This window comes from Octodon degus, unplaced genomic scaffold (assembly GCF_000260255.1).
Source record: "Octodon degus isolate 3935 unplaced genomic scaffold, OctDeg1.0 scaffold00017, whole genome shotgun sequence".
Taxonomy (NCBI): Eukaryota; Metazoa; Chordata; class Mammalia; order Rodentia; family Octodontidae; genus Octodon; species Octodon degus.
Window position 1 is genome coordinate 8,945,004 of NW_004524593.1, and position 12,702 is coordinate 8,957,705.

Sequence of the window (12,702 nt, forward strand, 5' to 3'; positions counted from 1 at the left end):
AACCCATCATTGACAACTCTTTATTATTCAACTTAGGTAACAGTCCCAAATCAGTCAGTGCAGACAGGTGAAAAACCAGACTAAGTAGAAAAAAAGTGCTGTTTCATTTAGCAAAAGCTCACACAGTAGGTAGAGAAACTCACTGGAGGGTGAGGTCCCATTTGATCCCACAGCAAGCAAGGTGGCAGGGACTGCCCTAGCTAAGCGCCAGGCCAAGCACTCCCACAAGGAATGCCTTTAGCGACACACAAGGACATCTCCGCCACCACCGGACCTACCAGCTCATTCATAAAAATTCATCAGGAACACTTCAGTGATAAAGTAAGTCAAATATTAGTTTTCTCTTACAAGCAATAAAGTCATAAAATCAGCTGGGATGTGAAGTTTAAGGTCAGCTAGTAATTTCCTGCTTTTAATGTGTAGATACTTTAGATCTGATAATCTTTTCCACATATCACATAGGCTTATAGGAGAATTTAAAATATCAAATATAGAAGCTGTTAATTCATGCTAGTATGACTTCAGTTAATCTTCAAATATTTAGACTTCAGAGCTGCTAATGATGCTAAATTCAATACCACGCTGGTTGAGTCTGTCAATCAATTTTGTTCTGGAGAAAGCTGCACCAGGTGTGAAGACCCCGCCCCTGTAAAACAACAAGAGAAAATAGCTCATATCTTTCCTCTCCAGCTTCTGTGTTACTCAATTCCTGCAGAATTCCTGAAAACCCAAGTCTTTATACTATTGTGGCTGGTTTGGGTTCTAGTCCTAAAATCAGCCAAAAGAATAAATGGCTATTTTCCAAGAGAAATCAGTGTCACAGCTGAGACTGGCTCAGTTCCTGGTGAGACCGTTCTGATGCCATTGGCCGCTTGGGAGCCATACTATCAGTGTGTGTGCGTGCTGCTGCTTTTAAACAGTCGAGGGGAGATGGCTCAGTGGAATAAGTGCTTGCCTGGCAAGCGCAGGGGCCTGAGTTCAATCTCTGATTTTGCAAAAAAGTCTTCAGATTTGGGAAGACTCAACAATTGAAAACGTTTCTTCATTAGCTAACACCAAATGTTTTCAAAGGGTATATATAAGTATCTGAAAATTTGTATTAGGTTGTAGTACATACAAATTTTACTTTTATTAAATAAAACTTCTATTGTTTCAGGTTATACCTGATTTCTCAGCTGCAGGTCTAGTTTCAGGGTAACAGCTAAGTGTTCCAGTAAAGTGCATGTGATAACCATCCAGCCAGGAGCTGGATCCAGCTCACAGATCACCCAGCACTGATGAGAGGCTCCCCTTGATACTACTTAACAACAGGAACTTTTTCTGAATAATGGGCTCTGGCCTGGAGCTATTTTTGTAAGGAAAGTGAAGTCACTTCACAAGGCTCTCAGACTTCTCTGTCTCTTCTCCTTTACCTTTACAGTTATTCACAAAGGCTAGTAAACAACTGACCTTCTCCCTACTTTAACTAGCCTGTATCTTTGAATCAACAGAACTATAAATCCTTTGAGCAAACCCAAAACCTGAGAATCAAATATAAAAAAAATATAACCCAGATAGAAAATTCTCACTAGAAGAAAACCAAACTTACGTTTTAGGAAGATCAGAGGCCTCACTGAGAAGAGTCATGGCTGCCTGAACCATAGCTATGGGGGTGGTCACATAGCCAGCCTCTGCGGAAAACAGGTGATTAAGGAAAAGACAGTGTTTTAATCAACTTAATAGTTTGCATTCAACAACACTCAAAAATGAAACAGCAGATTGTGTATCTTATGTAGGCAAATAGAATTTTTTTCCAATAGATATTCTGGTCATTTTACAAAAATAATAATTGATATTTATTTAGTACAGTTGAATATTCTTCATCTAAAACACTTGTTTCTTAAATTTCAATTTTTTAAATATCTGCGTGTACACAATAAGATATATGAGGGATGGGGTCCAAGTCCATGTATGAAATTCATTTGTTTCCAGTACACTTAATAGACATCACCTGGAGATAATTTTGAACAAAAATTTTTAGCACACCTGCACTTTGTCTATGAGGTCAGGTGTAGAATTTTCCATTTGTGGTGGCCTATTGATGATCAAAATGTTTTGGATTTTGGAGCATTTCAAATTTCAGATGCTCAGCCTGGATTTATTACATGTATAAGGGTGAGAAACTATACATTTAGTGTTTTAATCTACTAAGCTAAGTTTTCAGTTACTTTTACAAGGATAAGTCTGCTTTTATCCCATCTTGCAGATGAGGACACTGAAGCATGGCCACCGCACCTTGTCCTAACACAACGTAAGGCACGGACGCTGCAGGCACACTCGGGCAGCCGGCTCAGAGACCGTGCTTTTGCTCACTATGGTGCACTGCTTCTTAATATTTGAAGCTAATTATTCCTGGATTTTTATCTCCCCATATACACACTAAGCTGACCTCTATTAACTTTCTGTTGGATGGTGGTGGTACCAGGGATTGAATTCACAGCTTTGCACATGCTAAACAAGGACTGTACCACTGACCTATGCCCAATCCGGATTTTGAAACAGGTTTGTGCTAAATTGTCAGGGTGTCCTCAAACTGAAGATCTTCCTGTCTCAGCCTCCTAAGCAGCTAGGATCAAGGATGTATACTACCACGAGAGATTCACATACTTAAACAACTTCCAGTATTGACAAAAAACAACTGATTATCCCAGCACTCTGGGAGCCTAAAACAGAAGATCACAAGTTCAAGCCCATTCTGGGCAATTCAGCAACTTAATAAGACCTTGTCTAAAAAAACAAAAAAACAAAACAAAACAAACAAAAAAAAAAACAACACACAAGAGCTGGGGAAATGTAGCTAGGTGCAAAAGTCCTGGGTTTAATCCCTAATCCCAAGAACACATTGCTGTTGATCTCTCACAATCCTTCCCCTAACTTTGAACATACTTAGGCATCATTCTTGCCACCTCCTAAAGCATTCTGAAAGGCCTCTTTCATGTTGTTCTTATGGCTGCCTCAATGTTTGGAACTGACTCAAAACATTTTCCTCTCATCATCATTTTGACTGTAGAAGAGCCAGAAGCTACGCAGGACCAAATCTGGTGAATTCAGTAGATGAGAACACACTATTATTTTTCTGAGTCTGCCTTTCTGTTCAATGACACCTGGCAACCACATTCACCATATTTTTTAATCATGCTAAAGATGCTCATAAAAAGAGGACTTCCAGAACTGCTTCAGAGAGCGGTGGGATGATGGGACAAGTGTATTTGAAGCAAAAGGGAGTATTTTAGGGGAATTAATGGCAATGTGTCCTTTATTGCAATATATTTTTTAAACATTCACCATATGTTTATGATCCCTTGTAGTCAACTTACTTTAAAAAGCCAGTTGGGAATTTGAAAAGGAGGCAAGATGCAAGTATATCAGGACCATATATCAGGCTTTGACTAAAAGCCCCTGTGAGCCCTTAAGGACAACAGCAATTACACTGATAGTATAATTCATTAAGGGCGCTGGCTCCATACAGTCCTCTAAATTTTACAGCAAAAATTCTTTCGGATTTTCATTGTTGCTGTTACTGTTTGTCAAAAGATCCTTCTAACAAGCCAAATCACTATTTTGAAAAATACACATGTGCACACACATTTTTATAAACAATGTCAAGGTATTCAAAGTCTAAAAAAAAAAAAAAAAAAAAAAAAAAACAAAGTCTACAAATAATGTGTGACAGGTTTGACTGCTGTAATTATGGTGCTTAACTATGAGACTAAAATGGGTAAAACATCAACTGGCCCCTTTCTTAATAACGATTCAAAACTGTGGCTCTGAATTACTGAATAATACTGAAAAAGATGACCAGAAGCAAGGTTGCACTAATGCAACTGGTTTATACTAATAACTTCAACCCTCAGTTAACAGAAACTTTAAATGTAAATAACTCATGCAAATTTGTTTCTACAACAATTAAGCTTTTAAAAGAATATACTGGACCAGGGAGAGAGCTCAGTAGAATAAGCACTTGCCTGGCAAGCGCAAAGTTCTGAATTCAATCCCCAGTACCGGAAAAAAAAAAAAAGAGTATTACTGTGACAGAATACTAGCTTTATAGTCTAAGACAATCTAAAACTCCCAAGCGTTCTTAAAACATATGTAAAATACCTGGTCCTTTCACTTGAGTACAAATTTTGACATTTGGTTTGTTCTTATCGGTGCTAAGGCCTTGGCTATAGCCTTGACCAAAGAATGTCATCGTAAATGATGAGCCATCTATCTGTGAAAAAGAAAGCAAAGGGCTCATTTAATAAATATGTCATTTTCTCCTGAAACACAATAAAATCGGATATTGTACTTCATGAGACATTGTCAAAAGATAAAAATATCAACATTATCTTCTACAGGCTTTACACACGAGTAAAGTTAATTCTTTGAGGTTATAAGTTTTGATGACTGGTAGTGGGGAGAGATAAACAGAAAAGATAAAAACAATTCTTAAAGACTGTCTTAAAATATGACAGCACCATTAATATAGGCAGTTCAAAAAGAAAAACTGGAGGTAGTTTTTATACAGAAGGCAGAACATGGATATCTAAACTTAGTTACCTGCCATGACGACAAAAGTAACAAGCAAATCATGAAATAAAGGTCTGAGATGCATACACAGCTGCACAACTTAAAAATGTAAAAATTCAACTTAAAACACTCTAGAGGACTTACCGCACCATCTTTTACAATCACTATATTTAGGAATAAGGCAAAAATAATTCGGTCATGATCATATTTTTATTAAGTATCAACTGAGGACCAGATATTATGTTAGGCCCCAACATATAAATAAAATCTGGTCCTTACCTTTGCTGGAGCTTACAATATGTTGACAGAGACAAATATAATCAGATTTAATAATGATATAAGGCTTGAGGTAAAAGATACAGGACAGTCTCAGAGGATCACCCTGTTAAATATCCTGGTGCAGAGGATAGGATTTTTAAATGTATGCACACATTTTAATAGAAATTTATTATAGAAAAGTAGGGTGGATTTCAAGAAGGAGAAACCATTCTTGAAAGGCAAGAAGAAACTCAGTAGCATGGTGTATCTAGAGTTTACAATTCAAAAGGTGCAGATAAGGTCAAGATGCACAAGCCATACTTGTCATCTCCCCTGATGTGGCATTTGCACTAGGTGACACTAACCCTCTTGTAGGCCACATTAACCAGTGGTGGTGAAAATCCGCCACCAAGAGCTAGTGCATCAAGGGCCTAGTGTAGCCTCACACCTCTGGAGACAGAATTCCCACCACTTGTGTTCTAAGTGTGGATTAGGGTTTATATATTTTTTAAAAGTTCCCTGATTCTTAAAAAAAAAAAAAAAAGTGCCCTGATTCTGATACAGAGAATTCCAGTAAAGAATTACTGCCAAGCAACTCACTAATCAGGGAAGTAAGTGGTTTTAAAGAAGGCAATAACAAGGTCAGATTTTCTGTCTTCCAGAGATCTCTTGGATTGCATTGAAAAGATGAGTTACAAAGAAAGCACAGAAATACTATGAAAAGTTAAGTCCAGAAACAGGCACACACTAACAGAAGAATACAAAGGCACCCATGGGAGAAAATATTCACAGGAACTGGGCTGCACAGGAGGTGAGCACCCAAACTTCATCTAAGTTTACAGCCACCCCCTACTGCTAGCCTCAGTGCCTGAGCTTCTCTTGTCAGACCAGTAGTGGCATAAGATTCTCACAGGAGTACAAAGCCTACTGTGAACTGTGCCTGTGAGGAATCTAGGCTGCACACACCTCTGAATCACTGAAACTCTACCACCTCCAGTCTGTGGAACCAGTTTCTGGGGCCAAGAAGACTGGAGTCCAGTATAATACGAAACTCACACCCAGAAAACAGATAACTCCTAAAACAAACTTCTAAAATTAAACATCAAAGAAATTCATCCAAAAAGAAAAGTAAAGAAATTCATCCAATTAAAAAGATGACTTAAATAAACATTTCTCCAAAGAAAATCCATGACTAATAAGCACATGAAGAGATGTTCAATACCACTAATCCTTAGGGAAATGCAAATCAAAACCACCATAAAATGCAACCACAAGCAATATGACAACTCTCAAAAAAGAAAAAACGCCCAAAAATAAATATTAACATGTAGAAAAACTAGAACAGAACCCTTCTTATTTATTTATTGGTTTACTTATTGTTTTGTTTTGAGACAGAGACTATGTAGCTGTAGCCCAGGCTGGCCTTAAGCTTGTGACTCTCCTGCCCTAGCCTCCCAAGTTCTGAGATTACAGGTATACACTACCAATCCTGGCAAAACTAAATGCTTTATTTCAGAGATGGAGTCTCATTCTGTAATTCAGGCTGACCTTGAACTCACTATGTAGCCCCGGCTGGCCTCAAACTCACAGTGATCCTCCTGCCTCAGCCTCCCAAGTGCTGAGATTACAGGTGTGCGCCATACATCCGACGTGGAACCTATGGAGACTGCTGGTGGGAATGTGAAATGGCCCACCTTCTATGAAAACCTTTTGAGTGGTTCCCCACAAATAACCCAGCAATTTTACTTCAGGGCACATACCTAAAAGAATTTAGAGCAAGGTCCCAAAATGACATTTATACACTCACGTTCACAGCAGCACAATGCATAACATCCAAAGCTGGAAGCAACCCAACTATGCCCCACAGGCAAGCGGGTAAACAAAGCACAGCCCATACACATACTGAGAATTATTCAGTCCTTTTTTTTTTTTGGTACCAGGCAACTCATGACCTTGTGCTTGCCAGGGAGTTGCTTACGCTGCTGAGCTGTATCTCTGGCCCTTACTCAGTCTTAAAAAGGAAGGAAATTATGAAAGATAACATTCAACATGGATGAACTCTGAAGAAATCAGGCTCAGTGAAACAAGCTTGCCACAAAAAGACAAATACTTCATGACTCCATTTATCAGACACATCTGAAGTAATCAAATTCACAGCAACAACAAGCAGAATGGTGGTTGTCAGGGTCCAGGGGAGGGAAAAATGGGAATTATTATAATTCAGTGAGCATAGTGTTTTAGTTTTACAAGACATGAGTTTAGGGGTAGAGAGTACATTGCACAAATATATCAATGTACTTAATGCTCTGAACTAAAAAATGGTTAAGATGGTAAATTTTATGTTTTGTATACTTTATTACAATTAGAATCAAATGAGAGATAAGGGCCTAAACCAGGCAGCTGTGATGGGTTTGGAGAGAAGTCTAGGATGATGTATATTTCTCCCTAGGCAGATGATAGTGCTAGCAACTGAGATGGAAAATAAGGAAGAAGAGTTTGAGAGAAAGAAGTTCAGATTTTGGCACACTGAATTTAAAGTATCCATATGTTATATGTCCTAGAAAACAGGAAACATTAATTTGGAGATATAAATAAGCCTGTTAAAGGTGCTGCTGAGTGCCAGGTATAGTGGTACATACATGTAATCCTAGCAAGCTGGGAGGCTGAGGCAGGAGGATCATGAGTTCAAGGACAGCCCAAACTACACAGTGAGTTCAAGATTGGCTTGACTTCTATAGTGAGATTATAGCTCAGAAGACTAAGTGCCTGCTTAGGCAAGCACAGGGACTGGGGCTTGATCCCTGGCACCACATGCTGTGCCGGCCCTGCCCATGGGTGCACTGAGCCAGCTACCGAGTCTGGGTAGAGTGGTGCATGCCTGTGATCCCACCGCTGGGGAGGCTGAAAATAGGAGGACCACTATGAGTCTAAGATGTGTAGTGAGACCCTGTACCAAGCACATAAATTTAAATCTATATCTATATCTATATCTATATCTATATCTATCTATATCTAGATATATATATAGAGAGAGACAGAGAGACAGAGACAGACAGACAGACAGACTCAGTCTCAAAAATAAATAAATAGCCCTATTAAGAGGACTGAGAAGTGAGCCAAGAGTGGAGTCATAGAGATGACCAACATGTGAGGAATGGGAATGACATGAGGGTAAAACAACGCAAAGGAGAAGAGGAGCGAGTAAACTTAAGAGAGCAACTATCTGAGAAGCTAAAGGCAGCAAGTATTTTTCAAAGAATAGTAAGATCAATGACAATACACTGAATAAGGACTAAAAAGCACTCCATGCAGTCAGCAATTATAAAGTCATTGATAACTTCAGCAAGAGATAAAGAAGGGTGAAGGAAAGGCCCACGGTTCATTCCTAGGTTGGACAAGTAACATGTTTTGAGAATGAGGAGAACACTTATAAGGTGGCAGGATGTTGAGTGTAGAGGACCAAAAAGGATCAATCAACTGATGAAGCCAGGAAAAAGAGATCAAGAGAAACAGTCACAGCTAAGACAGGCAACTATGAATTTGGGACCTACCACATTCTAGCTATGTGAATGTAGGCAGAGAACATCACTATTTATTTTCTCAACTGTAAAAAGTAGATAGCAATAACTTCATTTCAATGATTGCTGGAGGACTGAGAAGTGAAGCACAAAGCTCAGGGGCCACAGTGCAGTAAATGCTTATGCTGTTAGGAGCACTGATGGGGAATTAGCCTCATCCAGAAAGTAAAGCGGCAATGACAGGAACAATGACACACCAGGTGCAAGGGCAGGTGTGGGGGACACAACAGATGCTCTCAATTCATTCAGTGAGGTAGAGGGTTGGGATAATTTGCACAATGAGAAGTTTGGGGTAGATTTTTGCAAAAAGCCATTGAGAATGCTGCTAGAATTCCACCCAGAGGGAAACAACCTGAAAGCTACCATCTGCTAACCAGTGAAATTACACACACATACACACACCTTGCACCCCCGCCCCAAGTGCCTGGCATAAAGGAGATGCAGGCTGAATGTGAAGGCCTAACTCAGGGTGAAATCTGTACAGCAAGTGGCAGACAATGAGGCAGTCATATGGGTTGGAACACTGGATACATGGTAACTCTGCCATGGGACTCCAGGGTATGTGGAAGAGGAAGTGAAATTTGGGGGCAAGTAAGAGATTTATTCTTTTTAAAAAGAGTGAAAAGAAGAAAAAATGGACAAGTCTAAATATTTCCTCTATGAAGTAAAGAGAAAACAATTTCTGGAGCCAGATGGCTTGGCTCTCATCTCTGCTAGCTGTAGGAGTACAGGTAACTTTCTTAACCTCTCCATGCCTTAGTTTCTTCTGTAAAATAGAAATAATAATACCTACACTTCCACAGGGAGTATAAAAATATAACTTAAAAGAATAGCTGCAATATACATGCCTCCATCAAAGTTTAGATATTATTGTTAATATCCTGAGGAAGAATAAAAGCAAAATAAAGAAAAATGCCACTTTAGAGACCTGAATAGAAAAGAAAAGATTACCTGTTTTTGTGTTGGACCTTGTTTTGAAAAATAACCAAAGGAGAAAAGCCATGGAAACTAAAGGAAAAAGAAACACACCCTCAGTGATCAGTTTAAACATTCATGAGAAATGAGACTTCTATAGATGTAATTTCATAAAATCTTACTTTTATGAGAAGTTGCCTTCCAATGCCAAACTTCACAAAGAATAAAAAGAAAAGTCCTGCAAACATCAACTTAATAACAGAGGTGATGCCTCCCACAGCCACGTAAGCAGCATACTGAACCTATATTGAGAAAATGAAGTCAGAATATTACTCCCTACATTTTGCACCAAATAACGCAAAAACAGTAGCTCTTTTCAGTTATTATTTGGTCATAAATATGGAAATCCTTTATGTTTCATATTTTCACTTTATGACATTATATTCTGAAAGCCTGTTCAGAAATCAGATAAGAGCCTACTTTAAGAAAAATCATTACAAGAGGTAATTAGCTTCTCCTACGTGAGCACAGCACTCCCCATAATCCATAATATACCTGAGTTTAGTAATAGTGTATTAGAGAATGTAGACTCCTCGTATAGCTCCTTTTATGAGAACCTTCCACCTTTTACCCTGACATACATTTTCCTCTTGAAGAGGGAACAAAGACTTCTCTCACCAAAAAGAGTACAACGGTGTTTCAGAGGTAGTGAGGTGACAGTATGTGTGAGAGTGTTTGCATATGTGTGTGTGTGTGTGTGTGTGTGTGTGTGCGCGTGCGCGCAGTGTCCCAGACATCTTCATAAACCAAGTTCTATGGCAGCTAAAAGCAATAAGCTGTGATTACTGGGTATTTATGACACATTGACTGTTGTACTGAATTTGCTGCTGTCACATTACATTAAAAGGTTTTTAGGGGCCAGGGAGATGGCTCAGTGGAATAAGCACTTCCCTGGCAAGCGCAGGGCCTGAGTTCAATCCCCGGTTCTGCCAAAAATAAATAAATAAATAAATAAAATAAAAGGTTTTTAGCAGGCCAGATCTGAACCATGAGGTAAGCCTATGCCCACCTCATCAAAGAAAAATGTTCTACTCATGCAATTTAGAAGCTAAACATGAATTATTTAGCTCACTCTTATTTTTCTCTATAAACATAAAAATTCTACATTACATAGGGGAACTGTAATAAACACAGAATACAGTATTAATAAACCATATTTCCTTACTGGTGATTCCTCCAAAACTTCATGCAAGTATCGCTGAGTCCGCTTCACGACAGACATATCAGCTCCCATGAAAGGAATGGAGTAGGTGCTGAGTTCTCTACAGTAAGAAACTGGCCACCTGCAAGACAGACCCATGAAAATTTTAATTTCCTCTAATCACAGTAACCACAATGTCACCCAGTAAATTTCTCAAACAAACATCAATAACCTTGTAGGGTCATTAATAAGAATGAGAATGGTGGGTGTGCTTTAATTAGAATTTATTTGGGGAGTTCTTTTCATCACATACAACCAAACAAGTAACAAGTGTCATTCTTTATACCATCAGCACTTAAACATAGTTTAACTGTTTTATCCTATCAATTTCCCTAGAGATTGATTTAAACAACACTCATTACAGCAGGTCAATCTTAAAGTCTGCTAAAGTTCTTTCATAAAAGTGCTACTAATGAGACTGATTAATTTACATTAAGATCACATTTTAAGATGGCACTTTCTTTTATTGCAAAAATCATAACTGACAATTTTGATGTCAATAGTGAAATGTCATCTGAAAAATCACTTTTAAAAGTATTATTATATCACTTCTCAGCCTTTTGGCTGAGATCATGTGTATTATTACATGTAAAGTATTTAAGCTTAAGATAATGTGTTAATTATATTTTGTCTTTGAAAACAATCTTGAGCTGGGGGTGACGGATATAGCTCAGCAGCACAGCACCTGCCTGGCAAGTGTGAAGTACTGAGTTTGATTCCCAGTATCATTATAAAATGGGGGAGGGGAGCAGATGAACTTAACAAAAATTTACCTAGACTAGATACATTAAAGAATATATTTTGAAAGATTATACCTTTTCTTCAACTTTGGACCAATGAAGGGGACGGGTTTCAGGTTTGCTGAATTTCGTAGTTTCCTCAAACCACTCTGAGATGCAAAACCATAAATTGCTGACTTCCAGGTACCGTCATGAATACACATCCCCTAAAAAAATATTCCAAGAGTTAAACATATCTGAAGGGGCAATTACCAAAAAATAAAAGCAAGTAACTTACAACTGTTACAAGCAACAGGTTAACAGGAAAGTTACAATAATTAATACATTGCATATTGTTGTCTTTGTAGCAGTTATTCACAGTACAAGGTGCAGACATGATATCCTGTCCAAACACTATTAGTACAAATCTTTCTTCTCATTGAATTAAGAGAAAATAGCTGTATATCTATCCTAACTATTTTGTATCATTGCTATTTCTCAATAAAATTAATAAAAAAGCAACATTTCACTTCTATTTGTGCAAGACATAATCTCTTATTTAATAATTTTGAGATGAATCTCATGAGTAGCTAGGCAGTATTAACACTAATTGGTTAAATCATACTCAAGCCATGACATACAAATCATTTCATCTTTCTTCCTACTATTATTCATGGTCTTCATAATAAGTAACTCAGTTTCATCCTCTCGTTTTCAATCAATTTAATCCTATTCCTTCCAAACTGGCCAGTCCAATCCTATTGCTAGCCTGCGCTGATTACTCAAAAGTTCATGACACACTCCTGTGTACAACATAGACAACAGATACAGCATACAGTCCATCTGGCCATCTGCTTACACTGGGTTCCCCTTCTGTTTCCAACATCTATTTTTCTAGGCCCATGTTATACATTTGTCCTTCCACTTTAAATTTCTTAAAATATATATTTTTTAAAATTCAAAGTTCACTTAGGCAATGTATATTTTAATTTCTTTTCTCTGTTCTTTGGTGCTTGTACTGCAGCCAGTTCTTAACCCTTAGTATTTACTTGCTCATACTCCAGGTTCTCCTTCATCTTTTTCAGGACTCTCAGTTCTCAGTGTGTTCCACTGTCTCAACACCATCACCTTCTCCAACCCCTACCTTCTACTGCAGGGAGGAATGAGTGTGACCAAGGAGAGCACAGGGAGGGTGCGACCTTGAATATATTGCCACAGTGCTGCTCCTTCTTCACCTAACTTCTAAGTGGGCCTTTTCATTCTTGATTACATATATATTTAAACTTCACTTTTCACTGAATTGTATATAACTGTATTATGTCCTTCTGTCTACACTGTTTACCTAGTTACCTAGTTTAAATAAACAAGGTCACTTGGAAAGACTTCAAAACTAACTTTTTGGAACTCTTGAAGACATAGG

At 38.2% G+C, this 12,702-nt stretch overlaps 1 protein-coding gene across 1 annotated transcript in view; it reads right to left on the reverse strand.

Moving 5' to 3' along the window:
• Sccpdh (saccharopine dehydrogenase (putative)) overlaps positions 1 to 12,702 on the reverse strand; it is a 43,785-nt gene continuing 31,083 nt past the window's right edge. Inside the window, exons 6-12 of the mRNA XM_004626822.2 lie at positions 11,379 to 11,509; positions 10,528 to 10,645; positions 9,485 to 9,604; positions 9,339 to 9,395; positions 4,141 to 4,252; positions 1,589 to 1,670; positions 1 to 646 (exon numbers count right to left, since the gene is read on the reverse strand). Coding sequence (XP_004626879.1) covers positions 541 to 646; positions 1,589 to 1,670; positions 4,141 to 4,252; positions 9,339 to 9,395; positions 9,485 to 9,604; positions 10,528 to 10,645; positions 11,379 to 11,509 — 726 coding nt within the window. The 3' untranslated portion in view covers positions 1 to 540. The remainder of the gene's footprint in view (positions 647 to 1,588; positions 1,671 to 4,140; positions 4,253 to 9,338; positions 9,396 to 9,484; positions 9,605 to 10,527; positions 10,646 to 11,378; positions 11,510 to 12,702) is intronic.